Raw genomic sequence first — 27,459 nt, forward strand, 5'->3', positions numbered from 1 at the left:
ACAAAATAAGGCTATATAGCTTATACACTGAAAAACCCAAAACCTAATTTTTGAACAGAATAAAGTTATACAGCTTACGCACTGAAAAATCCAAAACCTATTTTTTAAAAACAGAATAAAGTTATATAGTTTATACATTGAAAAATCACAAACTTCCTCCTTCCCTATGTATTCTATGAATAATATGCTTTGTCTGTACAGTGCATAAGAATCAGTGGCTGATGAGTTTGACTGGTGATTAGCACTGCTGCCTCACAGTGCTAGAGACCTGGGTTCAATTCTGGCCTTGGGTCACTGTGTGGGTTTGTTCTGGGTGTTCTAGTTTCCTCCCACTGTACAAAGATGTGCAGGTTAGGTGGACTGGCCATGCTCAATTGCCCCTTAGTGTCAGGGAGATTAGAAGGGTAAATATGTGGGTTACATATAATCCCTACAGTACAGAAGGAGGTCATTTGGCCCTTTGGGTCTGTACTGACCACAATCCCACCAGGCCCTACTCCTGCAACCCCACACATTTACCCTGCTAATCCCCCTGACACTAGGGAGAATTTAGCATGGCCTATCAACCTAACATTTAGACTGTGGGAGGAAACCGGAGCACCTGGAGGAAGTCCAGGCAGACACAGGGAGAAAGTGCAAACTCCACACAGACAGTGACCCGAAGCTGGAATTGAACCTGGGATCCTGGCACTGGGAGGCAGCAGTACTAACCACTGTGCCAGCCAAATATTGGGATAGGCCCTATACACTTAAAAACCCATACTTTTTTTTAAAACAGAATAAAGTTATATAACTTATATACTGAAAAACCCCAAACATGTCATTTTAACATATTAAGGTTATATAATTTATACACCGAAAAACAAATACCTAATTTTAACAGAATAAGGCTATAAATTTGAAAACCCCCCAAACTATTTTTTTAACAGATTAAGGTTATATCGTTTATACACTGAAATACACCAAACCTATTATTTTAAACAGAAAAAGGTAATACAGTTTACACACACTGAAAAAAAAAACATATTTTCTAAGATTGTGTTTTGAAAACTAGGTTTTGTGTTTTTCACTGAGATTGCGAGAGAGAAAGAGATAAACGAGTGTGAGAAGGTTTTGTCTCAGTTCCCCTCTGGTCTACAGCAGATGTTTGAGGAAGGCGAGCGAGCACTTGGACCTGGGGGGTGCAGGGAAGCGAGCTGACTGCAGCAATGAGCGCTGAGCCGCTTCCATTTAAGTAGCTGGAGCTGGGCGGCCGCGGAGTGTGTGAGAGAGTGAGGGAGGAGAAGAGGGGTTCTGGAGCGGCAGCAATGGAGTCTGATCGCTGAGGAGAAAAACAAAGTGAAGAGGCGGCGAGAGGCTGGGCCACCCGGGACCTAGTGTGTGTGTGTGTGTGTGTGTGTGGGGGGGAGTAGGGAAGGAGCAGTGAGTGCATCCAGCCGGCCCTGGCTTCACCCAGCGCCCCGGGGCCATGGAGAGATTCCTGAGCCAGGGCAAAGGACGGGGGCTGCAGGCTCGCAAAAACTTCGGCATAGGAGAGCTGGTCTTCACCTGCCCGGCTTACACCCATGTCCTGACTGTCAATGAGCGGGGGAATCACTGTGAATTCTGCTTTGCTCGGTAAGTGGATTGCAGTGTATGTGTGTGTGAGCTGTTTGTTCCAGCTTGCCTCATTGCTTCAGTCTGAATAATGACTGGAATCCCACAGTGTATAGCTCTCTCACACCGGCTCCTAGTTATGTACAGTTGAGCTCACGTGGGTTGCAGTGTACCCGAAGCGTTTTAGTGTAATCTTCTCAACTGTTCTTCATGGGCATGTGTGGTTAAAGATCTAATAGTTATTCAGATGCTTAAGTTTGTTTATTCATTAGTGTCACAAGTGGGCTTACATTAACACTGCAATGAAGTTGCTGCAAAAATCCCCTGGTTGCCACACTGTGGTGCCTGTTTGGGTACACTAAGGGAGAATTTAGCATAGCCAATGCACCTAAGCAGCACATGTTTTGGACTGTGGGAGGAAACTGGAGCACCTAGAGGAAACCCATGCAGACACGGGGAGAATGTATGGACTCTGCACAGGCTGTGACCCATTGGGAATCAAACCTGGGTCTCTGGTGCAGTGAGGCAGCACTGTGCTGCCCAATATAGCTTCATTTGTATCATTATTCTTGGGGGGGGGGGGGGTAACTACTTTTGAGCTCTTGAGTTTTCCAAATGTCATCCTTATTCCTTAGTGCTTGCATTTTTGTTTTACTGAGTTAACGTTCTTAAATAGAGTGGGAATGGGTTTAACCATGAATTCTATCATTGGTATGGAATCTGAAGGTTCTCTAAGATTGAATAATGGAAATGAGAGGCTGTAAGACCTTTTTTAACAACCTTAATGTCCCTATATGTTCTGCAGCTAATGAAACACTACTTTTTTCTTTGAAGCATAGTCACTGTTGTAATTCCAGACATTGAGAAATGAGAATCATGTACTAAAATGATTCTAGGGATGGGGAGAGATTTGAGAGAGACTGGGATTCTTTTTGGAATCAGGAAGGCTAAGGGGAGATTCATTTGAATTTCCAAAATTATGAAGGATTTTGATAAGTGGAACATGTTTTAACTCTTATGTAACCAGATTCAAATATAAGATAACCAGAGAGTAGATGAGAACATTTTTGAGCAGGGAGTTGTGATGGCCTGGAATTCACTATCTTTAAATGGTGATAGATATTGATTCAATAGTAATTTTCAAAAGAGAATTGGATAAATACTTGAAGTAGGAAAATTTGCAGGATGAAGGGAAAGAGCAGGGGAGTGGGCCTAGGCATGATGGGCTGAATGGCCTGGCTTTAGTGCTCAATTGCTGCTGTAGATGTCAAATGGATAAAAGCAATTGTTTTCTTTGCCTTATGTTATCGCCCTCTGGTGGTTGGGAGCCTGATCATATATGTATGTGTTCAGCCATTTTGTATTGCTTATTGTCTTGCTTGAGTTTGTGGCTGTATTAAAACGTGGGGTGGGATTTTATGTCCTTGCTCGAGTGAGACCATAAATTCCCACCCAAAGTCATTGGAGATTTCCATTGTTGGACCCTGGCCCATTACGGAATCAAAGTGGGTGAGGTGGTAAAGTTCCGGCCATGATGTTTTCATCTAAATGCTGTTGATATTGTGATCCAATTTATGTGCCAGCCTGAAAGTAAACACAGCCTACTGGTACGTAATGTCAGAAAATATGGAATTGTCCATTTTGGCAGGAAGAATATGAAAACTTATTTAAATGGTGAGCGATTTCAAAGCTGTAAGGTGCAGAGGGATCTAGATGTCCTAGTACATGAATCACAAATTACGGTACAGCTACAGCAAATAATAAAGAAAGTGTTATTGTTTATTGTGAGGGGAATTGATTATAAAAGTAGAGAGGCTGTACTTTATTTGTACAGGACATTGGTGAGACCACATTGAGAGTGCTGTGTATAGTATTGCTCTCCTTATTTAATGAAACATCTAAATATGTTAGAAGCAGTTCAGAGAAGGTCTTCTGGACAATTACCAGGATTGGGCAGATTATCTTATGAGGAAAGATTGGAGTGGTATCTGGGTAGCTACAGGACGGATGTCAGGGGTAGGTTCTTTACCCAGCGGGTGGTGAGGGATTGGAATGCCCTGCCTGCTGCAGTTGTAAATGCGTCTAGTTTGGGGGCGTTTAAGAGATCTCTGGATAGGTTTATGGACGAAAAGGGATTGGTATAGGCTAGTGGGTCATTGTTTTTGTAACTGGTCGGCGCAACATCGTGGGCCGAAGGGCCTGTTCTGCGCTGTAATGTTCTATGTACTAGAGTTGAGAAGAGTAAGAGGTGATTGGATTGAAACTTTTAAGATCTTGAGGAGTATTAGGTGGATGTGGAGTGGATATTTCCTCTTGTTGGGAGAATCTAGAACTGAGGGCCACTTTTTAAAATTAGAATTGCTTATTTGAGACGGAGATGAGGAGAAATGTTTTCTGAGGATTGAGAGTCTCTGGAGCAGTCTTCCTCAAAAGGTAGAATTTTTGAATATTTTAAGGCAAATCCACATTGACTCTTGATTAACAAGAGGGTGAAAGATTATTTGTGGGGGGGGGGGAGGTAGGAATGTGGGATTGAGGTTCCAGTCAGATCAGCCATGATCTTATTGAATGGAGGAGCAGGCTCAAGGGGCTCGTGGCTACTCCTAATTCCTAGTTCATATGTAGGCTCACTGAATACAGAGGAAGTCATCTGTCCCATCATGCTGTTCCCATTCCCCTGCTCTTTCTTCATAACCCGGCAATATTGTCCTTTTAATATTTATCTAATGTTCTTTCGGAAAGAATCTGAATCTGCCTCCTCCACCCTTTCAAGCATGCAGAATATTCCAGGGCAGACTAATTTAAACAAAAATGCTGCTCATCTTACCTCTGAAGTCAGTTAACTTTATCCTCTACTTATTGACACTTCTATCTCTGGAAACTATTTATTTGCTTTTCTTTAAAAAAACCTTATGATTTTGAACATTTCCTGTTCGTACTCCCCCTGAAATTCTCTGCTCTAAGATGCTGGGACTGTTCCCTGTCTGCCTATATAACTGAGTTTTCAACTCCCCGGTACCATTCTAGTAAAGCTCCTGTACCACCTCGCCAAGACATTGGCATCTTTCCTGAAGGTTGGTCACAAGTGGGTCTACCCAGTGATTTTATTTAAGCACAATTCTATTGCTTTTGTGAATTATAGTTCTGTTTATAAAGCTGAAGACTCTGTATTCCTTTTTTTAAACAACTTGCTCAACATTCCTGCCAATATCAATGATTTATGCATCGTCTTCTTCCTCTGTCCCACTGTTGCTGCAGTGCCTTTAAATTGTACCATTTAGTTGATATTGTCTCCTCTCGTTCTTCCTACTAGTAGGTATCACTTTACAATTCTTTGTTAAATTGTATCTGTCGTGTGTTTTCCTATTTCACCAGTCTGTCTCCTGAAGCTCTGCTAGTAATTGCCTCACTGTTTCTAAGTTTCAATTTATTAGCAAACTTTGAAATTGAGCCCTGTGTGCATGAGTCCATGTATGTAAATCAAATGTAATAGTGATGCTAACATCAAGCCTTGGATGACACCGCTTTTTATACTTCCGTCCGGCCTGGAAAATAATGGTTCATCAGCACTGACTGCCAATTTTGTATCTGTGCTGTCACTACCACTTTGATTTCATGGGTTTCAATTTTGCTAGCAAGGTCTATTATGTGCATTTTGAAAGCTCGATTGCACAAATGTTCACTTGTCACTTAAGGATGGAATCTGCCGCCTTTACCTGGCCAAGTCTACATGTGACTCCAGAACCACAGCAATGTGGTTGACTCTTAACTGGCCTTTGAAATGACCTAACAAGCCACTTAGTCCAACTAGGGCTGGGTAATAAATGCTGGCCAGCCAGTGACACCCATGTCCCACGAATGAATAAAAAAAAATCCACTGCACTATCTCCATCAACACTCAGTTCTTTCAGCAAAGAACCGAAACCCTTTGATTACCTTAATTGCTTTTAACAGATCCTTGCTGGCTGACATTTTTCTTATTCATTTGTGGGACATGGGTGTTGCTGGCTGGCCATTAGCCTATTGACCATCCCCAGTTGCCCAAGTGCAGTTGAATCAACCATGTTGCTGTGACTCTGGAATCACCTGTAGACCAGAGCAGGTAAGGACAGCAGATTTCCTTCCCTAAAGGGCATTAGTGAACCAGATGGGATTTTTCCAACAATTGGCAATGGTTTTATGGTCATCAGTAGATTCTTAGTCCCAGTTTTTTTTATTGAATTCAAATTCCACCAGCTGCTGTGGCAGGATTTAAGCCCAGATCCTCAAGGCATTAGCTGAGTTTCAGGATTAATAGTCCAGCAATAATACCACTAGGCCACCACCTCTCATATTCTTCCAAATGACAATTAGTTTTGTGGTTGAGTATTCTCTTGAATAGATTCCCTGCTGCTAATGCTAGATTGACTGTCCTGTATTGGGTTTGCCCCTCTTTCTGTTTGAAGAAGAGAGCACCATGTACAATAGTTCTCTGGCCCTCTTCCCTTATCTAAGGAGGTGTGGAACTCGCTGGCCAGAGCTGCCTCTATCTCCACCCATTCACCCCTTACTAATCTTGTGCTGCCCATCCAGTGAGGTGACTTTTTGACTTTGAATGCTGCTGACATGTTGAGTACGTGCAATTTTATCCCACCCAATTTCTGTCTCTTCCTTTTATTATGGCATTGGCAAGATCCTCTTCAGTCAGGACTGATAGAGATTCATTTAATGTCTCAGCCCTGCCCACTCCTGCTAAATCTATAAATGGTAAAACCCTAGTCAGACTTTTCAGCTGCTTTTTCATGGTGCCCCTCATTCATTTTCCCGCACCCCCATCCCCATATTTCCATGTTTACTTCTCCTTTATACTTTATGCATTCGGTTTGGTTCTCTATTGAATAATGCATCTAACATTTTTAGTCAGCTTCTTTCTTTTCAAGCTCTGCATTTAGTCATGCAGGGAACTAGTTCTTCCTTTCCAGTTTCAGCATTTTCATGTTTTCTTGTCCTTTTTCATATCTTCACCAAACATAGCCTCAACTGGGGAGTTGATGTATTGCTGTCTGAACTGTCAATGCTCCGATTTCGTTTCACACGTTAAAAGTTTATTTATTAGTGTCACAGTAGGCTTACATTAACACTGCAATGAAGTTACTGCGAAAATCCTCTAATTGCCACAGTCCGGCGTCTGTTCAGATGCACTGAGGGAGAATTTAGCACGGCCAATGCACCTAACTAGCGTGTCTTTTGGACTGTGGGAGGAAACCGGAGCACCCAGGGGAAACCCGCGGAGAACGTGCAAAGTCCGCACAGTGACCCAAGCTGGGAATTGAACCTGGGTCCCTGGTGCTGTGAGGCAGCAGTGTTTACCACTGTGCTGATACAGCAGTTTCCACAATTGGGTCACGCTGCAGGGAGGTAGCATAATGCACAAATGCAGTGGTGATTCTTATTGCGAAAGAAAGGAAAATAAATGCTTGTTTTCTAAATCATTCCCTTCCCTGTTTGGTTTTTGAAATGTTGTCAGGTTTGATCATGAATGCAACCATCCCCTTGACAGGAAAGGCCCAAAGCCATGAGCAAGCATTTTATGCTGTTTTAAAAGTTGAGAGAGAGAGAAATGTGAATTGTGCACTCAAGGATGTGTGATCAATCAAAATATTTGTTGAGATGTTTCCAGATGTGTTTCAGTGCATCAGTGGTGCTGTTTGAAATATGCAAAGTTAAAATTACATTTTTGGAAAGACTTGGGTCTGCCATGGAATCTTCAGTCTATTTTTAATGTTAGTGTATGTGTTCATACGGGAACTAGTTCTGAAAAGACAAATCAATTTTAGTGGGTGCGGAGTTACTGTTTGAGCACCTGAGATGTAATTTTGGTTGAGATGTGAGTGACTGTTGAGAGGAGTCATAATAAAGTTGTCAACCTCTTTAGTATAACAAAAAAAACTACTTGTGATTATGGCAAACCAAACCTTTTTAATATAATCAATGCCCAAGCGTGCACTCGCACAACCTTAACTCCTGGTACTCTACAGGTGCATAATTAGACCACCGTTGACACTGAACCAAGAAGGAATGTTTTTGGGCAAGTGACTAAAAACGTGGCCATACAGTGAGGGGTTTTTTAGACTGTCTTTTAAAGGAGGAGTCAGAGGTTTAAGGAGGAACGTCTGAAGCTTGGGGCCTAATGTGGAGATAAAAAAGGGATTGGAGGGGCGCAGTGCAGAAAAGGCTCGAGTTGGAGGGCAGTGCAAAGTTGCAGGGAGGGTTGTGGGGCTGGAGGAGGTTACACAGAGAGGGGCAAGGCTGGGATAGGTGTTATTAAATCCTGGCACCTCAGCATCCTGAGGTAGTGATTGGTCAATGAGCAACAGAGTTTTAGATGAGCTTCCGTTTTAGACTGTGGAAAGTGGGAGGCTGGCAATGGAGCCCAGGGATAAAAAAAATTGAACAGAGACAGAGGAGAGCCTGATGTGGTTTTTTGCATATTTTAATCAGTGTATTTGATTTCACCAGAATTTTAAAGTACATTTTAAATTAATTAAAAAGATAAAACAGCAACAAAATGTAGGTGTGAGAGGCACTCAGTGAGCTATTAGAAATCAGTGAGATGATGAGAGAGAAATCCCATCAATCACAGCCGTAATATTCTATTGGAGAGATGCTTGTCAGTGTGACTCACCACCAGTGTCACATTACCACCACCACCACCACCACCATCTCATTGCAAACTGGAGTTAGGGATGGTCTTGCACAGCTTTTGGTTATAATTCACAACTTTGTGTTGAATGTGTTGCCAAACGCTTTGAAGGATGGGGCAGCTGCAACATCACAGTTGTGCACCTTCTTACCACATTTTAAATTTGTCAGCCAGTTATTAGAGCATTTGGAGCTCTTGTTTTTGCAGCTTGTTGTGTGCATTGTTAGCTTCAGGTGGCATCCCATTTTATCGACTTCACCGTAACAGTTATCGTGCACTTGACAACATCAGTAACCCACCAGATGTGGGAGTTGGAGAGAATCGGGAGTGGGAAGCTCCACTTCTGGTAACTAGACCAGACACATTGCTAATAATCTAGGTCAGCTTGAGACAGTAACCAGGACAGAGCAGAGAAATGGTGGCAAGAGAACAGCCTGTGCTGGTTGAGGCTGTAGACAATGACCTTTGTCTTCCCAATAAGTGGAAACCTTGGCTCATTCAGAACTGAATGTCGGAGATAGATAGTTATGCATCTGAGGTTGTTCTGGCTATGCTGCCACGTTTGAAAGAATTCCTATGGGATTGTAGAATTTTAAATCTTGCAGCATATGAAAGCTGTGATGATTTACACGTTTTCCAGGTCAGTGCAGAGTTTCAACTGATTAGCTGCAGAGCAACAGAACAAGACAGGTTGGCCCCTCAAGCAGATCCTGCCACTCAGTGATATCACTCCTGATCTGTGACCTAGCTCTGTATAGCTATATTTGCAGTGAAAAGTCTGACAACACCAGGTTTTAGTCCAACCAGGTTGGACTAAAACCTGGTGTTGTCAGACTTTTCACTGTGTTTACGCCAGTCCAACGCCAGCATACCCATATCATGACAGCTATATTTGCCCCATATAGAATTATCAAGTGGTTACAGCACAGGAGACCATTCAGCCAACTGTTTCCATTCTAGCTCTCTGCAAGAGCGTCCTGCCTAATATTACCCTGCCTTTTGTTTGTAGTCCTGCAGAGCTTTTCTCTCAGAGACAATTGTCTTAGTGATGCTGGTTAAAGGGTAAATATTGTCTGGGGCACAGGAGAAACTCCCTTATGCTCCTTTGGATTGTGCCATGGGATCTTTTGTAGCCACCTGTTTACTATCCTTCAGTAACAGATTAGAACATTGGTCTAAATTCACTGCTCAAGTCTCAAAAGTGCAATGTGAACAGACAACCTTCTGACTGTGACAGGAATGTTACTACTCAAAGAACAATGCATCACGGGAGCAGGCCCTACGGCTCACCAAGCCCGTACCGATTCACTGTTTCTATCACTGTTTCCTTGCTGTTCATGTGTCTATCTTGATGTACCTTGAATGTTGCTAATATGCCTGCTTCCACTACCTCCAGTGGCAGTGGATTCCAGGCACCCACCACCATCTGTGTGATAAAGTTTCCCCACATGTCTCCCCTAAACTTGCCACCTCTCTCCTTAAACCTGTGCCCTCTTTTATAGTCAACTCTTCCACCCTGGGGGAGAAAGCCTCCGACTATCCACTCTATCTATGTCTCTCATAATGTTGTTGGCTTCTATTAGGTTGCCCCCTCAGCCTATGTCTTTGAAAACTATCTGAGTTTATTCAACTTCTCCTTATACCTGAAACTCTCCAGACTCATCTGTGACTGACTCTATTATTGAATATAAGAAGAGGAGGAGGAAGCTCAAGCACTGCATTATTTTGAATCACTCACTTTGAAATTTTAGATTTGTAAACTACGGCATTCGAGCCAGAAGCCCTTGAAGTTGTTTTTTGACGACTGTCATTTCCAGGTTTGCAAACTTCCCTTTTTGGATTGACCTACTTAAATTGGGTCAGGTTTCCTCTATGTATGGGACGAGATGCTGTACAAAGTCAATAGTCTTTAATGTTTTCTGGTATGTGATGGGATAAATGTGCTGTTCAGCAATGGACATTTTCACTGCATCCAGAACATTTTATGCACAATTCTGGTACCTTTGCTACATACTGTATCTGGAGAGTTAGTAACGCACACTGCAGGTTTCCTATTTAAGCTACTCCTGCAAAACCTGTGACCCAGATGATGGTTTAGACTACCTCGTTAACTTGTTTTCTTTTTATCCTTGCAGTAAAGAAGGTTTGGCAAAGTGTGGTCGTTGTAAACTAGCATTCTACTGCAATGTAACCTGCCAGGTAAGATTCCACACTTGTGATCTGCAGTATTCATCAAAACATTTCTGTAATGCAGTGAACGGCATAGTAGCACAGTAGTTAGCATGGCTGCCTCAGTGACAGGGACCCGGGTTCAATTCCAGCATTGGGTCACCATCTGTGTGGAGTCTATGTTCTTCCCATGTCTACGTGGGTGTCCTCTGGGTGCTCCGGTTTCTTCACCCAGTCCAAAGGTCTGGGTTAGGTTGACTGGCCGTGCTAAATTGACCTAGTGTCAGGTGCTGAACAGGTTAAATTTGTGAGGTTACAAAAAGAGTGCCAGGTTGAGATTGTGATCGGTGCAGACTCGATGGGCCAAATGGCCTCCTTCTGTACTGTAGGGATTCGACGATATGCCAGTGACCGATCAGCAGTAACTGAGCTCACAGCATTAAAACTTTGGTATGCAAGTGCTGTTCCTCTGATGGCCCAAGTAGGAGCACTAGGCTGCATTGATGAGGAATATCCCAGGATAAGTGAGCTACCCTGCCACAAAGATCACAGTGACAAATTGGTTTTCATGTTTCCTGAAAGGAAGTACAAAATGAACCTTGGATTCTTCTCTTGATTGCTAAGAAGCAAGTTTTGTGTAAAATGGGGATACTGAGCGAGCATACCATTGGACTTGGTTTTGGAGTCATTATCTTTTTGATAGGATAAACCTAAAGGAACTTTTAATCATTAAGAATATTGGAACACAATAGGAACAGGAGTAGACTGTATGGCCCATCAACTCTGTTCCTCCATTCGATATGTTCATAGCCTATCTTGGGTTTCAACTCATTTTCCCACCTGTTCCCATAAATCTTAATTTCCTGAGAGCAAAACTCTATCAATGCCAGCCTTAAATGTACACAAGAAACTACAAAAGGTCGTGAATGTAGCCCAGTCCATCACTCAAACCAGCCTTCCATCCACTGACACTGTGTACATTCCTCGTTGCCTTGGAAAAACGGCCAACATAATTAAGAACCCCACACGCCCTGGACATACTCTCTTCCACCTTCTTCCATCGGGGGAAAGAAATACAAAAATCTGATGATACGCATCAACCGACTCGAGCAGCTTCTTCCCTGCTGTCATCAGACTTTTGAATGGACCTACTTTACATTAAGTTGATTTTTCTCTCCACCCTAACTATGACTATAACACTGCATTCTGCACTCTCTCCTTTTCTGTGAACGGTATGCTTTACGTAGCATGCAAGAAACAATACTTTTCACTGTATACTTAGACATGTGACAATAGTAAATCAAATCAATGGAGCATCCACAATGCTCTGGGATAGAGAATTCCAAAGATTTGCAACCATTTGAGTGAAATAATTTCTGCTCATCTCCGTCCCAAATTATTGACTTCTTAGCCTGTGACCTTGTGTTTTCAACTCCGGGTGACAGAAACAATCTCTCAACATCCACCCTTTCAAATCCCCTCAGAATTTTGTAGATTTCAATGAGGCCACTTCTCATTTTTCTAGACTCCAGAGAGTAGAAGACCAATTTACTCGGCCTTTCAACATAGAGCATTCCTCCTTCGCAGGGGCCAATCCAATGAACCTTCACTGTACTGAATAAATATATCCTTTTTTAAATGTGGAGGCCAAAACGTCTCACAGTATTCCAGATGTGGTCTGAAGAAAACCTGTACAGCTGTTGTAAGACTTGTACTCGAATCTTCTTGCAAAAAAGGCCAACGTGCTATTTACCTTTCTAACTGATTGCTGTACCTGCGTACTAAGTTTCCTGTGTTCCTTGCGTAAGTACATCCAAGTCTCTTAATCAACACTTACAAGTCTCATACCTTTTAAAAAGTATTCTGCTTTTCTATTCTCCTGACCAAAGTGAATAACTTCACACTTCCCTACACTGTAGGGAAATAATAAAGCATTGGCAAGACTTGGACTTGGACAGAGAGGTTGCATCTCTTTGCAACCTCAGCTGCCTCACAGCGCAAGGGACCTGAGTTCGATTCCCAGTTTGGGTCACTGTCTATGTGGAGTTTGCACATTCTCCCCATGTCTGCGTGGGTTTCCTCCAGGTGCTCCAGTTTCCTTCTACTATCCAAAGATGTGTGGGTTAGGTGGATTGGTCATGCTAAATTGCTCCTTAGTGTCAGAGGAACTAGCTCGGGTAAATGCATGGGGTTATGGGGATAGGGCCTGGATGGCATTGTGGTTGGTGCAAAATCAGTGGGCCAAATGGCCTCCTTCTGCACTGTAATATTCTATGATTTTAGCTTGTGGGTTGTGGTCTATTGGTGGTATGAAACTTGTGTGAAGGCAGGCACAAAACATTCAGTAAACTTTCGCTTGAGATCAGATTTTGGAACAAAAGAGTATATTCACTGCTTTCAGTGTGTTTCTTCTACATTTGAGAGACCAAGCTCAGACTGGGTTACTGTTTTGTAGAATACCCCTGTTCAGTTTGTGAGTTCCTGTCGCTTATTTGAATTCTGCATCTTCTTCCCAGTCTGACCTTTCTGTCCTTGACCTGCTAGTGTTCCACTGCAGGCTCAAGGACAGCACAATATTCAGCAATGTTAGATCGCCATGTCTGCTTTCATTTTGTTTTCATTTGTGAATTTTGCAATCCAGCCATTCACACCTCACCTGGATACACCTTTTGGTTCTCTTAATTTGCCTGTTACCGCAAAATCTTCTTTTGCTTGAATCTCTCCAGCCCTCCATCCATGCACAGACTTTCTCTTTTGTTTTTCAACTCCCCTTCACTTACTTAAAATCAGTTGCTTTTCTATCTTTCCTCTATGATGAAGTGCTGACATTAACCTGTAACACTGAACGTTGTCCATCTAATTGATGTGAGTCTTCTGTTGTGTTGAGTCGTACATTGGTCTAGTTTTGAGAATATTGATTTGCTGCATGCTGCAGTTATGTATTTTCCTTCCTCTGCCAGCCCTACCCTCCAGCAATCTATATGTCACTGGCCCATCTTTAAACTGAGAATGAAAGTAAGATAGTGGAAATCTGAAATAAAACCAGAATGTGCTGGAAATACTCGAGAGGCTAGGGAAGATCCATGGAGATCAGATGAAAGGCCATCAGTCTTTTTCTCTGGCTTCTCTGACTTCTCTGACCTGCTGAGTATTTCCAGCATTTTCTGTTTTTATCTCAAACTGAGGGTGATCTCTGTTGCGACATTACCACCCTGCTAGATAGGATAGCTTCAGAACTGTTCTAGAAGCTGAAAAGTGGTTATCCATAAGGCACTGTGGATGATCAGGAGCAACAGAATTGTATTCAATCACTGTCATCTCCTGGACCAGCAGCTCCCCCTCAATGCCTAAAGCACCCGATGTATCTCAAAATGAGGTGCCAACCTTGTGAAGTTTGAGCACAGTCTTATGCATGTTAATGATGTAGACAGAGGTAAATGATTCCATGACCAGTGAATCAGACCAAAGATCTACAACCCTACTGCAATCGGTATTGAATGGTGGAGGACAACTAAACAACAAACAGGAAGAGGAGATTCCACTGGTATTTCCATCCTCAGTGATGATGGGGCCTAGCACCTGATTGCAAGAGACAAGGTTGAGGTGGCAAGCCACCTATTTGAATCCATGTGCCACAGGAACACCCAGAGTGTCCTTCAGGAAAAGTTCCAGGATTTTGACTCGGCGACAGTGAAGAAACAGTGATATGGTTCCATGTTCAGATGATGAATGATTTGGAGGGGAACTTGCAGCGGGTAGTGTTCCTATACATTTGTTGCCTTGTCCTTTATAGATGGTAAGTATTATAGGTTTGGAGGGTGCTTTTGAAGGCTTGGTGAGTTATTGCAGTGCACCATGTAAATAGTGCGCAATGGCATTAATACCTACTGGTCGTGGGTAGGATGTTAATCAAGTGGGCTCCTTTGTCCTGAGTGGTGTCTAGCTTCTTGAGTGTTGTTGGAGCTGTACTCATCCAGGCACATGGAAAATATTGTATCACACTTCTTTTTGTAGATGGTGGACAGGATCAGAAGGCAAGAGAGTAAGTTATTCCCCACAGAATTCCCAGTCTCTGACCTGCTCTTGTGGCCAGAGTATTTGGCTGGCCAGTGATAACTCCCCAGGATGTGGATTGTTGCTGATTCAGTGTTGGTAATGCCATTGAAGGCCAAGCAGAGGTAGTTAGATTCTCTCTTATAGAACATGGTCGTTGTCTGGCACTAATGCGCTACAAATGTTACTACCTATCAGTCCAAGTATGAATGTCATCAAAGTGTTGCTGCCTGAGGGTACATACTACCGCAGTACCTTGAATCTTGAATGATACTGAATACAGATGGATCAAAGCCCAATTCACTCCCTTTTCACAATCTTTCTGCTCTCCACATTCTTATCCAGGGCTCATCCCAAAATTAGGCAGAGTTACTGTTCTTGATAATCCAGTGATTTACAGTACATCTGACCTCGTGGGCAGTTATTACAGTGGCAGCTATCATCATCAAAATGCCCTCTGTTCAGGTTGTCTGAGGAGAGTGGCCACTCCAGTCTTGTGCACTGGAGAACTGGGAGTACTTCCCTCAAAGCTCATGCAAGCTTCCCAAGGATAGATAAAGGAAAAACAATTGAAGGGAAACAGAATGCTGCCCAAACAGAAAGATGGAATAGGTTGAGTTATCCCATGCAGTAAATGTTCTGTGCTGAATTCCAATGCGGCTGAATATTTTGATGGCTTTTTAATTAATTGCTACAAAGTCTGAGATTCTTGTGAATTTGAATGGAATAACATGATCTCTGCTGACACCTCCAGAATATTTAGATCACATTTTGGGAATAGGATTAAGGCAGATTCATCCCACCCATTCCTCTTGGCGTGCGATTAAGAAAGATAAGTGAATTTGTTGGACATTTCTGATTTCTGTTTGTGGATTGGATTGGAAACTCCTGTAGTAAAAATTAATTGAGTCCATTTGCTGTGTTAGAATTCAGTTTAAATTAGAGCAGTGTGCTGAGGTTCTTCATTAAAATGTTTGGAATCTTAACTTTGAAATGTATAATCTCTTTTCTTTGCAGAAAGCTGACTGGCCAATGCACAAACTGGAATGTTCTTCCCTGAGTAAATTCGGACAAAACTGGAACCCCTCAGAGACAGTCCGGCTGGTGGCAAGAATTCTGGTCAAACAGGTGAGATGGAAGAACCGACAAAATGGTATTACTGACGTTGTCAGTTGGGAGGGCAGCAACAGCTGTGGTGTCAAAATACTGACTAGACAGTTAATTATCTCTGCTGAGTTAGCCCCTCTTGATGTGGAATGGTTGTGACGTGAGGTTAGAAATTGGCTGAAATTCCAGCTTGTGACTATTACTCGATGACTCACTTGTGCTGGAAGTGTTTGTGCTCGATATCTAATGAGGTTAGGATTATGTATGTTTCTCCTCCCTCTCCTTCCCTACAATGATAACAGTATAGCTCACTGAAATTAGTTGTCTAGACAATGCACAGTACGAGTCTCCATATTACAAAAAATGTATAGTGGAAAGAGAAAAGGTACAAAAAACATTCTACAAGGATGAACTGAGAGATTATACTTATCAGCAATAAGTGAAGAGGCTTTGAGGGTTGACTAGGGAGAGAATGGGCTAGATTTTAGCAGTCAGTACCATTCGCTTTTGATATTGGCCAAAAAGATCTAGCAATCTCTGAAGGGAATTTTCCACTGTTCTGACAAATATTCCAGGAGTCCCAGCTTTGGAAGATATTTTTCATTTCACTAATTTGCTTGGGGATTTGCCTACTTAATCCCCCTTAGTGTCAGGGGGATTATCTAGCATAAATGCATGGGTTATGGGAATAGGGCATGAGTGGGATTGTGGTCAGTGCAGACTTGATGGGCTGGATGACCTTCACTGTAGGAATTCTAAGATTCTCTGTGGTGGTGACTTCAACAGTGCACCCTCTGGGGCCAGCCTAGAGTCACTGATAGCAAATTCTATATTACCATGTTATTACAGAAAAGCTACAGTGCAGGAGGAAGCCATTTGGCTCATTGAGACTGCACTGACTCTATGACAAGGCATCTTACACAGACCCTATTCCTGTAACCCCATGTATATACTCTGCTAATCCTCCAAACTTGCACACCTTTGGGCACTAGGTGGCAATTTGGCATGGCCAACCTATCTAACCTGCACGTCTTTGGACTGTGGGAAGAAACAGAGACAATTGGAGGAAATCCACACAGACACAGGGAGAACGTGCAGACTCCACACAGATGGCCATCCAAGGCCAAAATTGAATCTGGACCCCTGGCGCTATGAGACAGCAGTGCTTGCCACTGTGCTGCTCTCTTATTGTACATATTAGACTTCCAAATTGCTAGTGTTTCAGTAGAGTACCAGTGGTGAATGTTGATGGTTTCCCCATTACCGCAGTGCAATCTGACCTGTTAAAGAATACGATCATGCTTTGGAAGCCTGCAGGATGCGACAAGGGAGATTGGTGTGCCTAACATTTTCCAGCATCAACCGGCAGGGAGATATGCCACCATCTTCCCACTAAATGCCTAAATTTTTAAGGAGGCAGTTCAGGAGTAACGGCTACTTGATCAATTGCAGTGAACAGATTGTTAACGTAATTGGAAGATTCCTTAATGATCAGAGGCTGACTAGAATTTTTTAGCCAGCCGTGGCTGGAAGCAAATTGCGGGCAATCCTCCAGAACCAGTTTAAGGTTCTGTTACCCTGCAGCCACCCTAACTGCATTGCCACAATTGTGATCACCGGCTGCCATGTGGATGGGTATCCTCTCCTCCTGTGGTGATCTGGCAGGTGTGGCTGCTTCTCTTTAAAAGTTTGTAGAAACAAAAAAGGAAAATATAATCTTCTGAAAGGTGAAAATATAATCTTTTGAGGTACCCTCTATCTCCCTCACTTGTATGGGCAAGCTGCAACTTCTTCATTCTTCACTGACCCAGAAATGAAAATCCAGTCTTGTTTCCATCTACCATGGATCGGAGCCATAAAGACAAGATAGTTACCAGCTAATTCAAATGGAGATTCAGGAGAAACTTTGCCAGGGAGTTGTTGGAATGTGAACTTGGTTACTAAGAACTGAATAATATAGATGTATTCAAGGGGGAAAGCTAGACAAACGTGTGAGGGTGAAAAGAACAGGTTATGTTGTTAGGACGGGAGGATCCCCACATGGGGCCTAAACCAGTTGGATTGAATGGCCTGCTCAGTGCTGCATATTCCAGGTGAGATACTGGAAGGCTGAAACTATCGCTGTCCCAGTTTGAGTCATAAGATTTGACCCACTGTCTTTGAGACAAAGGGTGAACTGAGAAAATAGAGAAACAAAGAAGTTATTAAAAGTCCCCTGCTTGATTCATTGTATGTTTTGACCTCTTTTGGTATGTTTAGTTTTTAATCTGTGTGGTCGCTGGCATGGTGGAGTGAATAGTCTCATTCTGTGATTCTTTTCGATGACCAAAGAATTTAAAGCGGGGCCCTTGATGTGCATATTTATAAACAAAATATTAATTGCGCTGATGAGTTCCAACAATTCAGGCATTCCATCGGACTATAGTAATGTTTCAGTTAACTAAAGGATACTTGTCAGTTAGTCATGCAAGTGGCCTCATTAATCTTTATTCAGAACGTCAAAATAGTATTTTGAAACAGTGACATCTCAGTTTTAAGGTGCTCCAATGGATAGCAAGATTTTAAATTTAAAAATGACATTAAATGTTGAATCTAGAATACACTGTATTTTAAATAACAGCTGTTGAACCTGTTTGGAAACAACTGTAGGATCAATCCCAATTTTGCATTGTGACGTATCTAGAGCTGGTTTCCCCAATATGGGGGCTGATTTTTCCCATCAGGCTGGTAAATATTGCAGAAGGCCAATTATTAATTTGCGCCAACTCGTATGTGGTCAAAGTTGTAAAGGGTTTATTTGATTGAATCCCAGTTAACCCTCTTCAGCTTCCATTTGCTGTCCCTTTTGATGTGAAAATTGAACTTTCAGATTTATTATGCCGCCACTGCTTTAGTTTTTTTTTTGAAATACCAAGCCTTGTAAATATAAGGAGTGCAGTGCTCAAACTAAACTGTGGGCAGCTGGATGACATACTGGAGGTTGGGTAGCGTCATAGAGCTGCGCCTTGGCAAAGTGGTTTTTATAGAAAAGTAATTTTGCTTTTCAAGGGAACGGATGTTTGGGCATGCTGTCAATATGTAGTTTCAAGAACTTGATGTGAAGCTCTGCCCACAATCTATTATTACCTGCGATTTCTTTATTTCTCAACTTACTGGGCATGTGTACAGTATTTAGAAAAATGCTGTAAGTTGTGAAATTTGAACAATGTACAGAAAATATTAATGCAGTAAACTATCTCTGAGGACAGGAGACTATAATTGGTCTCTGACTGATCTTAATATGAAGCATCTTGCAGTTTTAAGAACAAGAGGGATCTAGAAAACTGCAGTTGCCAAGGGCATTAATTGGCTCCTCCTTCAAGCTCTCTATTCCAATGATTTTTATATAATGAGTAACTCAGCTTTGACATGAATATTAATGTTATTAGATTGGTCTTTTAAACAACATCACTCTGACTCTTGCCAAATTAAACCCTTGCTGTAATAAATACACTTCTAAATGTTGTTGCACTTTGTTCTGTTATCTAGAAAATGCACCCAGAGAAAACGCCTTCAGAGGAATTACTGAGTGTTAGTGAGTTTGAGTCACGTAAGTATTTCTTGCAGTGTGAAGCCAAAACTGGATTACTGTGATTTTTTTTAAAATGTTTTTTGAATCAAAATTAATAAAAGAAAATAATCTGCCATGTTCCCTTCAACATGATGCTGTTAATACTTTGAGGAGGGTATTAGCTATAAGGAGAGGTTGAAATAAACTGGAATTGTTCTCCCTGGAAAGATGGAGGCCGAGGGGGTGACATGATAGAATTTTATAAAATTATGTGGGGAATAGATGGGATGAACTGTTGGAAGCTTTTCTGCCCTGGGGAAAATGACAATTACAAAGAGGGAAAGGTACAGTGGAGATGTGCGAAGGAAATTTTTTGTGCAGAGGGCAGTGGGGGCCTGGAATGCACTGCCAGCTGAGGTGGTTGAGGCAGATACATTAGTGACATTTTAAGACTTACCTGGATAGACACATGAGCAGACAGGGAATAGAGGGATACAAGCAGTTGGTCTAGATAGGACAACATGGCTGACCCAGACTTGGAGGGCTGAAGAGCTGTTCCTGTGCAGTACTGTTCTTTGTTCTTTTGAGATCAGGTTGTCTGCATAACTCAGTTCTTCACACCCCACATCCTGTAAGGACTCCATCCTTTTCTCTTAGTTCCTTCGTCTCCATTGCATTTGTTCTGATTATGCCACTTTCCAAAGTGTTGCTTCTAAGCTTTTATCTCAGTGGGACTGTCTGTTTCTCTGTGTTTACCTTTTACTGAAGCTTGACCATACCTCATAAATAATAAGGGAAAGGTTTGCAGCCTTAATGTTTCATACTTTGGGGTCTAGGATTTTTCTCTGAACTGTGTCCTGTTTTGAGGTAGACTTATGATGGGAAAGTGTAATCTTGAAGGCTAGTGCCTCACCTGTTACCTTCTGAGGGGAAAAAAACACAAGTCACTTTTAAAGGAAATTAGACCACAATGCATTTTGAATCAGAGGCCAAGGGAGTTGCACTAGCTCCTCAATATTTCCTTTGGGGATCCGTAGGGAATTTATTCAAGATAATTGCTGCTGGTTTTGCACTGCTCAAAGTTTTGATTCACCAAAGACAATCTCTCTCATATGTCTTGGCGATGAGGATATTGAAATGGTTAGATTAGACCTCATGGAAGGCTTCTCCTCTATACAGTGAAGCCTATTCACCATACGTAATCTTGTTGGGGCTTTTCTATCACTGCCTCAACAGGATGCGCTTTCTCTTGGAGAAATAGCTCAGCTACTGGCAACCCCAGAGCCTTAATAGAGCTTGCACATGGGCAAAACCACGTCCATTCACTGTAAAATTGAGTTCAGAATGGAAATGGTCCATTCAGTCCCGTTCAGTTCTCCCTCCTTGACAGTTGCATATTTGATCTTCATATATTGGACTACAGAATTGACTCCAGTATCGTCCAATACAATAGATTTAACAGCCCCATTAATATTTCTGAGAAGTCTTAGTTTCACTCCAGCCTCTTTTTAATTAACTTTATTTCTGTTTGATTCAGACCTAGATAAATTGGATAATGAGAAAAGAGAGTTGATTGAGAGCGATATTGCTGCCCTTCATCATTTCTACTCTAAGCACTTTGATTTTCCTGAAAGAGCTGCCTTGATTGAACTGTTTGCTAAGGTTTGTACCAGATTTAAAATGTTACTTTTTTAAAAAAGTGTTCTGTAACCGTGTGACTTCAGGAGCCCTGAGCTGAATATTATGCATGCAGATGTGTGATTTGTCACATAGAACCTTCACAAGTCTAATAATATTTTAACAGCACTGAGATGCACAGCTATAGATTGAACTGAAAATTCCCAGTGGACACAGAACACTTTATAAGTCCTGGTGAGGACCTATTTCTGGTGTGTCACATGGAGGAGGGAAATGCTTAACTCTCTATTCTGTTTGTACTTGATCTGAATTTCTAGTTGATGCCAGAAACATAGCACCTGCAATTGATTTTGAATTTAAAAGTGCAGGAAATTATGTCACTTTAAACCAAAGGGTTGTTCCCTCCCCTGAAGCTGGTTGCAGGTTTGACACTAATTGCACCCATGTACTCTGGGCATTTTCAACTTCAAGGCTTTGTCTAAAATCTGTTGGTATTTAGAGACAGGCACCAGCTTGGATTGTGATTGGAAATTTAGCCTTTGAACAAGGAGACCATAATTTCGAGACTTGTTGCAGCTATAAGGAAAACCGGTGCATTGCAAAGTCCTCTGCTTTTGCCATCCTCGTTCACACAGTGGGAATTCAAAATGTGACTCAATCATACATGCGCTACTCTCAGGAATATAAAAAAAACACATTTTTTGAATGCTACAATATTGGAGGAGGAAGGCTTCTACCTACCATGATCCTGCAAAGCTTGTAGAGGGACAGTGCTTTTAAAAGGCTGTGTCTTACCACAACCTTGTAACAGAATTGTGCAAGGACTTGCTGGAAAACTTAGTGCGGGCATGATGCTGCTGGTGGATCTTGCACCAGAAATGAGATGGCTGACTCTGGCGGTTTGCAGGGAATGGGTGAGGCCCCCAGCAATATCAGATTGTGAGACATCACTGCAAAAAAGCAAGCAGCTCCTCCCTTATTCGATGAAGCAAGTGACCATGTCACCTTTAGCAATAACAGAAGAAAATGCTAGTTCTGCTTTTTAAACAGCATTTTCCTCAAAAGCATGGAATGTCTTTGGTGCTCCCACAGCCCTCTCAACTGGTGCAAACGATAATGTCCCATTGAAGAATTGCAACGGCTTTAATAATTTATCAATTTGTGTGACCATCTGCACCAGTTACTATTGGTGAATGCCAGATTCCCTGGCAACAACCACGATGCATTCATTTTGCAGCAGTCCGCTCTGCCATTCTCTTTCATTACCCATTTTCGCTTTTGACTCCATTGTTCCATCCCCACACACCATACGATGAGGTGTATACCTCCAACAGATCCATGTTGAACACACCATTGGATTGCTTCCACAAGCAGCGCACTTAGTATCTTGGCAATTTTCCGGAGCACTCTTCAGTGTAACTGAGTCCAAATTCCCAAGATCACTAAGGATTGCAGCATTTTTAAAGTTACTTTATTAGTGTCACAAGTTGGCTTACGTTAACACTGCAACAAAGTTACTGTGAAAATCCCCTAGCCGCCACTTCCAGCACCTGTTCAGGTACACTGAGGGAGAATTTAACGTGGGCAATTTCACCTAACCAGTATGTCTCTTGGAGGAACCCCATGTAGACACAGGGAGAACATGCAAACACCGCACAGTCACCCAAGCCAGGAATCGAACCTGGGTCCCTGGCGCTGTGAGGCAGCAGTGCAAACCATTGTCCATAGCTTTACAACTTGTAGGTTATTCTTTAAAAAGAGCCTTTTGATGAACAGGGGAAAGTGCTGCTGTGGCGCTGGAAAAGCGAAACATCAGTAGGCACATCATCAGCTCTTGCAGCTGCCCATTCAGCAGACTATTATGTAGGGCACTTTTATCATAGAAACATATTTGTGTTAGAGGCCAGTGGGCCTATTGAGCCTGCACTGACACCCAGCCTCTCTCCCTGTAACCCCACGTATTTACCCTGCTAATCCCCTTACACTAAGGGGCAGTTTTAGCATGGCTAATCCACCTAACCTGTACATCTTTTGGAGTGTGGAAGGAAACAGGAGCACTTGGAGCAAAACAATGTGGACACATGCAAACACCACCCAGAACCCCAAGGTTGGAATTGAATCTGGGTCCCTAGTGCTGTGAGGCAGCAGTGCCAACCACTGTACTGCCAAGCAGCCGGAGACCCCTGGGTCCTCTTTGGATTTTCTCTATTTTCAGTCGTTTGGGTATGTTTAATGAGGAACACCCAGTACACACAAGTCAGACAATCTGTAGAGGAGCAGAGCTGATGGCCAAAGTGACCAAACAGAAAGCTGGAGCAACTCTCTAAATTTCTGATCTGCCTAAAAGGCAACTGTGAAGGATGTATAATAATTGAGTTATCTTTGGAAAGGTCTAGGCAAGAGTTTACAGAAGCTGTTTTTTTTTATTTTTAGGGTGTAAATTAATTTTGCAACAGAAGCGGATTGTACATTGTTACAATTCCCACAGAGACCATTAACTTGACGTGAGTTTTCCAGCGGCTGATGGAAAGAATCACATGACACAATTTACATTCAAGTTTTTATGAGAATAAACTAAAATCAACTTTCTCAGCTAATGCACTAACCTGTAGAGAAGGTACTTTCCCCATTAACTAATTAACACAAACTGAAGCCCCTATGTCTTGTTGATATGTGACATCACACGCTCAGCAGATATGTAGTCTTGTGGATAAAGACCCAGATTCCTCCCAGTTACAACAAGCTATCTTTTCCTTGCCAAACCAGGACAAGTTTCCGGTGTCTCCTTTGAAAGTCCCCTCAGCCTCCTGAACAATGTTGAACTGATTCCCAGTAGCGGGCATCCTGTCCTTCATCTTTCAATCACTACAATCTATCCACTCTTACTAGCAGTCTGCTTGGTTGTCAACACAGTCCCTCAGCTTGACACAGTAACTGTTTACAGCTTTCATCTGTAGGTCTCTGTCATAGTCTGTGTCAAGCAAAACCAGTTTGCCCCTCTTGTGACAAGGTGTGAAAATTGATATTTTAAGTTTCTGTGGGTTTTGATCTAGGGCTGTGTCCCCATGGCAGCCTGATCACAGGGGCCAGTCTCCAGGCAGAGTTCAAGCTAATTGCCACCCCCTCTTCAGATCAGCCTCTTTTATCTTGGGTTAAAGGAAACATTTAAACATATGATAATGTTATAAATCTCATGTTCACAACAACATGCTCAGTAGAAAGAATGAACTTTGTGTGCATTTATTTCACATGCCTGTGTTCAGCCCTGAAACACAGCAATGCTGTAAAATCTCTAATAATTGTAGAGTGAAGAATCCATCTGGACTACGAGCTGCCTGACTTTATATGTATTTCACAAAAACAATCTATTTAGTAATTTGATTTGTCTTTAGGGAATACCAGTGGGACTAGGAATCCAAATTATATTTAGGAACTACTACATAATGTGCGTCATTTTGTCTCTTAATGGGACATAAGTCTATTCCAGTCCTTTTAATGTAAAGTGATTCCTAACTGGCATAGCCTCAGCTAACCAGATCATTAGCTTTTGTATCGATCTGTGGATGAATTAAAATTAATGAGCGCAATTCAGCTATCTTAAAGCAATTAGTGAAACTTGTGTGCCTGCCTAGTGACTGCTAGATGTTAGCCTGGCATTAATAGATTGGCAGCAATTGTTTCTGGCATTCCAGATCTAGGGTAGCCACATTGTATTGTGGAGTCATTGTTTCCTTCATAGCCATAAGGTCCTAGTATGGCCTAACTTGTGCTGAAGAGTGCTAGTTGCGTGTCTTATCCTGGATACCGTGAAAGGAGAATTAACCTTTTCAACGTTAATCTAGCTGTTACTTCCTCCTTTAGAATGAGAGATTCAGATCCTGGAGTAGGGAATAGCTATACCGATGAAAACAGTCATTAATTTTGAGATAACTTTTCCTATAAACCATCATCCTTTTTGCACTTGTTGATTGGAAATGCTGTTAGAATGTAGTGAGAAACTGCATGGCCTGAATTTTTCACTTGTAGGGTGTGGGGAAGCAGATGCAGAACTCTTTCCCATTGCTGTCGCCCCAGACTGCTCTTTCATGCTGACTGGCCAATTATCGGCCATCCAGAGTGAAACGCTTTATTTGGCTGACTGCTGCCGGGGAGGACACGAAATGGGAGGGTGCAGGCTGGTGCTTCTAATCCCATACGTTTGTTTTCTTCTGTTAATCCCTCAAAAAAGTACATATTTTTAATTCATTGATGGGACGTGGCTGTCATTGGCTGGCCAGCATTTATTGCCCATCCCTAGCTGCCCTTGAGAAGGTGGTGGTGAGCTGCCTTCTTGATTTACTGCAGTCCGTGTGCTATGGATTGACCCACAATACCATTAGGGAGGGAATTCCAGGATTTTGACCTGGCGATTGCTAAGGAACGATGATCTATTTCCAAGTCAGGATGGTGAGTGGGTTATAGGGGAAGTTGCAGGTGATGGTGTTCCCATTATTTGCTGCCCTTCTCCCTCTAGATGGAAGTGATCGTGGGTTTGGCAGGTACTGTCGAAAGATCTTTGGTGAATTGCTGCAGTGCATCTTTTAGATGGTCCGCACTGTTGCTACTGAGCGTCGATGGTGGAGAAAGTTACAATTCAAACTTGCTCCATGATACTTTTGCCCGGTGTGGAAATTTTCTTCTGACAGACTGAAAAATGACCTTGAGCTTTCCTGGATGACAAGCCTCAAAGTCTCCAGTCATCATTATTTATCCTAATGCACTGCTTCTACTGTAAATTCTGTACCATGGTCTACACAACTGACTGATTCGTTCCTGTTCTGCCTATTTCATTGTGGGAATTCCAACACTCCTGGAGAGGTGAATTATCCAGCATTGGTTTCACCTCAACAATCTCTGAATGAATACCTCATTGGAGTTTAATTCTGGACTCTAGAAGCTACATGAAATGATATTTCTTCTCACTGTGGTCTCTGCACTGTCAATCTTTCTTTTCTCTGCTTCTTTTGCTGCATTGTGTGGAAATAAACTAACCCTGTGAGTTCATCCTATACTGAGTTAGCTGTGGGGTTATTCATAGAAATTAAAGCACACCGAAACTGAAGGGTCAGGAAATGTGTCACTGCTTATAAAGGGGGAACCGATCGGAATCACCTTTCTGTTCACAGACTGGTGCTATGAGGAGAAATTAGTGGTGTTTAAATTAACCCCCAACCTGTCCATGACAAAAGCAGCAGGAAAATAAACAAAGATGTTTTGGCCGGGTTATGGTACATATGTAACTGGGTGTATGTTTCTGAAACACGTCCGTGAACAGCTTTTGTGTGAGGAATGAACCTTGTCATGTCTTGTGTTAGCCTTTGCTCCCAAGCAAGAAGAGAACGGCAAAGGGAGGACTATTACCCTAAATTATACTTTGGGCAGCTGTTCCTGCCAGTGGGTTCTTCATGGTTCACACCTTGGTGGCAAAAACTGACCAATGCCTGAGAGAGCTTTTTACCAGCCTTCCTGGGGTGGTATCAAGGAGGGGGCGGGTGGGGCACAAATGGTGAGCAAGGCAGGTGGTGAAATGTGAGCTCAGCCATAATTTCATCTTAATGGAGTGGGGAAGGTAGAGGACAGTCCTCCCACTGATTGAGGGGCCTCATTGAGCTTCTTAAATGGCCAATTGAAGACCTCATCTATCCTTACTGATATTTTGTCTGTGGTGGGTGATCCCTCCATTGCGTTGGGTAGCTGCAAAATAAAGTTCTGATGGCCTCCTAGCAGGCTTTTCCTATTTTGACATGTTTTGGCTCAAAACATGGCCACCCTCCATTGGCATTGACACCCTTTGCTTCAGCCCCACTTGCGGTAGCCTGTCTGGGCCTGGCACCTTCCAACCCCACTTACCTGGTTGGGAGGGCATTGTCTTTCTGTGCTGTCCTCTTCTTCCAGGTGTAATCCCAGCAGTGGCCACCACTTCTGCAATGCTGTGGAGTTGCCAGCCTTCCAGTAGATGGGTGGGGGGGGATTGAACAGCCACCCTCAATGGGGATGGGCACCCCAAGAGCATTCAGTTCGTTGGTCGCTGCCCATAGAATGGGGTCCCAGAGCCCATGACCACCAAAGAGAGGACTTCCTCCAATGTCAGGTGTGTCAACAGCACTATTGTCACAAGTTCAGCCCTGTTTCTGATCAACACTCAGGTTCTCTACACAAAGTGTGTGTCATATGGGAACTAAGTAGGACTTAGCATTGATGGCTAAAGAGCTGAACAATCCACTAAATGTTCACTAGCCAGACTCGTGTGTAAAGAATTGACACTTCAGTTAGATACGAGGTAACTGCTGGAACTGTGTCCCTGTGCACATTTGAATGGGGGAAAAGGTAAAAAGAGGAAAGTGGCAGTTTTTTAAAAATCTGTGTTCTGTAACCCAAAATATATGTAACATGGCTTCTTAAAGTAAAAATGTCTTTCCTGGAGCTGCCATTTCCAGCCAGATTGGATATATTACTGCAGACATTTTTGAGAGGAGGTGGGATCATGCCATTTAAAATCAGAGCCCTTGTAGCTTTAAGTGTTAATGAATTTGCACTTCGTGTATTCAGTTGCAGTAGCAGAAGTGACTATTGAGATTGCAGACTATAATCATCAGCACTGCTAGTTATTTTGCTGTACCTTCAT

General features: G+C 42.5%; 1 protein-coding gene across 1 annotated transcript in view; it reads left to right on the forward strand.

Moving 5' to 3' along the window:
* Positions 1-1,190: 1,190 nt before the first annotated feature.
* LOC145350971 (N-lysine methyltransferase SMYD2-like) overlaps positions 1,191-27,459 on the forward strand; it is a 46,455-nt gene continuing 20,186 nt past the window's right edge. Inside the window, exons 1-5 of the mRNA XM_080200519.1 lie at positions 1,191-1,617; positions 10,414-10,477; positions 15,518-15,628; positions 19,136-19,196; positions 20,695-20,819. Of these exons, the coding sequence (XP_080056645.1) occupies positions 1,469-1,617; positions 10,414-10,477; positions 15,518-15,628; positions 19,136-19,196; positions 20,695-20,819 (510 nt within the window). The 5' untranslated portion in view covers positions 1,191-1,468. The remainder of the gene's footprint in view (positions 1,618-10,413; positions 10,478-15,517; positions 15,629-19,135; positions 19,197-20,694; positions 20,820-27,459) is intronic.

The sequence above is a fragment of the Carcharhinus amblyrhynchos genome, chromosome 12, assembly GCF_965287045.1.
Source record: "Carcharhinus amblyrhynchos chromosome 12, sCarAmb.v2.hapA, whole genome shotgun sequence".
In the NCBI taxonomy this organism is placed as follows: Eukaryota; Metazoa; Chordata; class Chondrichthyes; order Carcharhiniformes; family Carcharhinidae; genus Carcharhinus; species Carcharhinus amblyrhynchos.